The sequence below is a fragment of the Pundamilia nyererei genome, unplaced genomic scaffold (genome assembly GCF_000239375.1).
Source record: "Pundamilia nyererei isolate P.nyererei 1_Seehausen unplaced genomic scaffold, PunNye1.0 scaffold00163, whole genome shotgun sequence".
In the NCBI taxonomy this organism is placed as follows: domain Eukaryota; kingdom Metazoa; phylum Chordata; class Actinopteri; order Cichliformes; family Cichlidae; genus Pundamilia; species Pundamilia nyererei.
The window spans coordinates 643,704-649,300 of record NW_005187564.1 but is presented as its reverse complement, the minus strand read 5'-3'; the positions used below and the strand labels follow the sequence as shown (position 1 = coordinate 649,300).

The window sequence follows — 5,597 nt, the reverse complement described above, 5'->3', positions numbered from 1 at the left end:
TTATCGGCCAAATATTAGAAACACTGTCTAAATTAAACGATTCTGAAATGTTCGGTAAATTGTAAAACAGAATCTTTGCAAAGGCCACTTGGAGAATGTTCTGCCAAAATGGATCTAGCATGCCTACATACAATCAGCTGTTGGAATACAGTCACGTAACAACCGTATATGCACAACCGTTAAGATTAAAGAGTTCCCGATAAAATACATTCAGGAGGAGATCGGACAACACAAGACCAAATCTCCAGTTAGTCTTGGCAGAACGAGAAACAGCATAAACTCCGATCAGAGCCAAAATTAGCCAATACCAGGAACTTCATTCTCCACTGGGCTGTGTGAATATTGCACAAAAGGAAGGTGAAAAGTCTCGAATCTACCAAGATGCTATGAGTGAAAATATATATATTTTTAAAAAAAGACAGGGCTAGAAAATAAGACTAGAATAAGAAAATAAATAAGAAGCTGCCGGATTATTAAATTATGTGCTCATAAATATTTGGTATTTGCTATCTTTTATGTCTTCAGCCCTGTACTCATGGTACAAAAACAACAACAACAACAAAAAAAGACCTTGTATTTGGATGAAAAATAAAGCACTAAAATATGACAATTTTTAAATAAATAAAGCGCATCTGCTCTGTTAAAGCACTGTGTGTAATCCAGTGGATAATTCGTCCTCTCTATGCTCCGGTATGTTTTGATGCTTAGTCCTTTCTTGCTTTGCATTTAGTGAAAAAGTGCTTAACACATTTATTAGACCACAACCCATCGAAAGGTTCATACCACAACTGGCTTAATTACACAGTAACGGTAATTACCAGAATAATATTTTATGTTTCTGTAACAGTTAAACCGACCTGTATGCGCAAATTTGTTATATGCTGACAAATAATTATCATTGATATCCACGAATTTTCACATTTAGTTAAAAAAAACAATAAAAAAAGACCCCAAACTGCTTGTTATTTTTTGATAAAAAATGTCAAATTACAGTTATTTCCTTGTGTTCCTGAACAGAGAAATTAGTTTTAGTGGTTGAATATTATGCTTCATTAATTTCTGATTTTTTTAATCTAAAAATATGAATTCTTTTTATATTTGCCTAATAAATACTTATTTATTCTTATTATTCTTTTAATGGCAGGTGGTCTAATAACCTTTAAGCACTGCATATGAGGTATGGTCTTTATCATACTGGTATTACATACTGTAATTTGCATTATGTGCGATACCGCACTCGTCACCAAAATACTCGGACGTTTTTTGGTTTTGTACAAATTACTCCGCTCTGACTTACTTACTCATTTTTGTCCTCAGTGGTCGAGAATCCAGGGAGAATAAGGGAGGAGAAATTACTGCATCATTGTATTGTTAAACTCAAGGCAAGCCTGCATTTGGTTTTCACATATACACAACATATGGCATCATCAACAAAACACAATCTGACAGCAAAAACTTGCATTACAATTAAAACACTAGAAAAGTCATCGGAAAGGAAAACGGAATCAGCACTAACGTAGTGCATAGACCATCGTGTTTATTGTCGAAAATTCAAAAAAAGGCTGTTTAGTTTACTCAAAAGGCTTGAGACGTTTCCTTTCACAAAGATCCACCACTGATGAGACAAAGTCAAATACTCCCACCTCTGTGGGTCTTTGAATATCATGAGCGACTGCTGACGAGTCAACCAGGATGTCCCTCGGATACTTGACACACACAAAAAAGAAAACAAAAAAAAACCCTCCAAGAGCAACAGCTGTGCATTCATCTTCTTTCGCAGGTTTTAAATAGTGCTTCAACTGTGTGTTCATGTTGCAAGCATTAAAAAAAGAAAAGAAACTAGAGGTCCATGTCTCATTTTTTCACTTTGATCAGCTCTGGTTCCTCTTCTTTGAGGAAGCGAGTGGCTCTAGCGAGATTTGTTACCCTTCAGCAGCAAATCATGTGTGATCGTTGCTATTCGCTGATCTATTTGAGACATTGCAAAAACCGAGCAAACAGTAAGTGACGGATGTGCTTCCTAACAATCTGAACACAGGCAGCAGGCTGTCTGATGCCGAGCGTGTCCTTGTGAGGTATAGCAGCCTGGTTACATATCCATGTCACCATCATAGGCCAGGGTCAAGGGCTTCTGCGGTGGGGGAGACGTCTTAGTGGTTTTGGATGGCTTACTGAAAAAAAAAAAAGGACAGACAAGAAAGAAAAGCTAAGAGTTCATGTGGCTTAGTAGCACAAGGCAGCCCAACTTGATTTCAGTCCTTACAAAGAATTCCATTATCTGATAACAGCAACACAGCAGACAAAGTATAGAGTAGACTATAACTCATACTTGGCAGGGTTCTGTCCAAGGAAAGACACTTGCTTTCCTTCTTGATGTTCTCCATTCTCATACAGAATGCGCACAAACCACAATGAATCTTTTGTTTCTGAGACTGAACACCGAGTTGAAAACGGTACATACCAGACCAGGAACGATAACGCTATAATGAAGAGTATTAAGATGAATCCAACAGCAGTCACGGCGTAAACCCACAGCTTTACTCTTCCATCTGTGCAATCAGAAAGCAGTTTTTAATAGAAAGTTTTAAATATATGTAAGTCTACATCTATTTTATGAATATCTTTTAGAACTTTTTCCTCACTGCTCAGAATAAATAAGTAGGGTTAGTCCTGACTACAGTTTTAGGCATTTAAAGTCTATTGAACATTGTCTTTCTTGTAATATATAATGAATTCGTGTAAAAACATGGACCTAAATTCCTCCCCCGTCCCGGTGAGCAACAAAGTTAGGTTCAAAGGTCGTAGCAGTACTGGTTGGTCTGCACACATGATTTCCATTTCAGTACCTGGGCCAACAGGTCGTAGGGTCCACTCGTTGTAGCGGTCTTTGGCCTTAGACGGCCCAGGTTTTAATCTGCCAGAGTTAGTTTTCACATCTGCTTTCTTATTGTTGTCCAACCCCGGAGTTCTGGTGCAGTAGTCCAAGAAACCGTGAGTGGTCATCACCTCAGTGTAACCCTTCTCACACCCACACACTCCACTCTGCATGAGGGGGAAAGAAGCCCAGAAGAACATCATTTACAGCGAGCTGACGATGACTGCAGTTGTTGCTTTCCAATTACTGCAAAGCACTGCTGACAAATGGGCTGCCACATATTTGGACCGTTCTGTTTTACTCAACAAAATATTTCTCACTCTAAACACAGGTTTACTTTTTCCAGCACTAAATTGTTCTCGTCGGGGGGTAGATTACACCGCTTCCCGGATCTGGAAACGGATAAGAATGCGCCCCGTCAGGCTAAAAACAGGCACCCTGAAACAAATGCAACACGTGATTTCACAGCGTTGCATTTGTGGGTGCAGTAACACGGGGGTACTCTAAGGGGCAGTAAAACTTCAAGCTAAATCTATTATTTGTCATTTTCATGCTGCTTGTGTGCAGTCCCCCCACCTCATAGGTGTAGTCTCTAACTGACATGGAGCCCACGTTCATTGGTATTAATCTGATTATTCTTTAATGGCCTGTTCTGCCAAATTAAAAATGTCATCTGTCAAAATCCATTTAACTCCCCACCGAAAACGTGGGGGCAGCAAAAAAATAAAAATAAAACGGCAAAAAACAAAAAAAAACCCCAGTGAGAATTACAGAGATCACAGCTGCCTGATCAAAGTGCAATGGTCTTACCGGCGTGCAGTGTGAGAACGGTTTTGTGCACGGAGGATGACAGTGTCTTAGCGTGGTGGGCCTTTTTTGTGGGAAACATCCCCCTGGAGAAAGACAGTGTGTTCTTATTTCTGTTCCTTTACCTATTGATTGCTAAATTAATGTACTGTCACATCAGATTAATGGGCTTAGTTGCCTATCAGAGCCCCCCATCAGTCTGTGAACATTTTAATTCCAACATGGAAAATTGCATGTCAAAATATCAAAGAGTAATGCCTGAGGTTGTTGCCTTCTTTGCAGAGGGAGGTTATTCCTTCTGGGCTCATATTTGCCAAAAACACTTCCTAGCAGTGATAAGATCACATTCAACCACTATTTACAGCACATCAAGCTCGCCTAAAGCTTTCATTCCCCCAATACCATTACCTTTGTTCTCGTTCTCTACGCCTGCTTTACTTCCCACAAATACAAATGCACGTTTATATTTATATGGATTGAAAGCCTTGCAGCTCAGAGTCTGGCTTATTGATTACTTATGTTAAGAGGCAGAAATCAATGGAGGCTACACTGAGACTAGGTAGATCAAATAAGGTGTTAAATTCAACTAGAACTCTATACTAAAGCCATGCTTTTTCTCTGAGTGTGTATTTATACGCATGTGAAAGAAACATGTGTTCCAATGGAAGACTGTGAAGTACTATCAGATGTTTTTGAGAGGGGGTAAAATAGCTAATCATAATTGTTACAGGATGTAACCCATGGACAGTATATTATTATTATAAACTCAAATGATTAACAAAGGCAAAAAGACATCGTATCCGATTTTGTATCGAGCCTTCTCAGATCTTTTCCAACGTCTCGTTTCCAATTATCTCGTGAACCAACAAGAAAATCGTGATCTAAATTTATTTCTGAACCACCTGCTAAAGCCACCTCTGCTAATATTACCAGTGTAATAGCTTTCTTAGATGAATGAAAGCAGATTCACTTACTGTCATGGCAACGCTTACAAATTTCTTTTTGAGCGATCAAATTATCTGATATTGTAGCACATATCCGTGTGATCCAGACTGAATTGAAAAATGATTCAGTTCAGCATGGGGGAACAAAAACAGAACTGGGGCACTTTTAGCTGCAGCCTGCATTAATATGATTTATATTTATACAAGAACATGTCTGCGTTTTCCCAGGAGCGATTCTGTTTGACCCATCTAAGGTGGCCAGAAGACCCAACGACTGTTCACCTGTAACATTGACGCCGTCTGAGCGCTGACACCATACTGTTCTCTCGTTGTTGCTCCATCCTCCTGTCCTCCACTGGTAACTGTGGCATTTTCCTCCTGTTGCAACAGCAGAGAGGCAGAGACGACGCTCATTAGCAGTTTGTGTTGGCCAAGCAGACCTGTCGTCAGGCCAAGATTGACGTTAACTACCACTCCTTTCTGCAACTTCATTATGGTAAGACATATTACGGTTTTAGTATGGGAAGAAAATGCACCTTTGTAACTGATGCAGTGTGCTGTGAGACAAAGGTGGTGAAAATGATCTCAAAATTGGTTGGAAATGTCTGAAAAATGCCATTTTTTGTTTGTTTTTTTGCAGGAAAGCTCATATTTTCCCAGAGGAAGCTACAGGGGAAAATTGATTTAAAGAGAGAAACAGTGAAAGGCACTTGAGCGTCATGTATTAAAGAAAATGTGCAGTGCTAAAATATGGGACAAACGATTAAAAACACTAAAGGAAAGGAAATAAAGAACAAGGTTAGGACAATTTATATATTCGCTGTAGCACACAGTTACCCTGTTATGGTTTCAAAAACAGCTAATTAATAGAAAAACAATCAAGAGGCAAAATAATTTGTAGACAATGTATATATACACATACATATACACATACATATACACACACATATACACACACATATACACACACA

General features: G+C 39.0%; 1 protein-coding gene across 1 annotated transcript in view; it reads right to left on the bottom strand.

The window, feature by feature from the left end:
* Nucleotides 1-954: 954 nt before the first annotated feature.
* thsd7ba (thrombospondin, type I, domain containing 7Ba) overlaps nucleotides 955-5,597 on the bottom strand; it is a 189,621-nt gene continuing 184,978 nt past the window's right edge. Inside the window, exons 26-30 of the mRNA XM_005745722.2 lie at nucleotides 4,909-5,004; nucleotides 3,686-3,768; nucleotides 2,847-3,042; nucleotides 2,462-2,549; nucleotides 955-2,171 (exon numbers count right to left, since the gene is read on the bottom strand). Of these exons, the coding sequence (XP_005745779.1) occupies nucleotides 2,090-2,171; nucleotides 2,462-2,549; nucleotides 2,847-3,042; nucleotides 3,686-3,768; nucleotides 4,909-5,004 (545 nt within the window). The 3' untranslated portion in view covers nucleotides 955-2,089. The remainder of the gene's footprint in view (nucleotides 2,172-2,461; nucleotides 2,550-2,846; nucleotides 3,043-3,685; nucleotides 3,769-4,908; nucleotides 5,005-5,597) is intronic.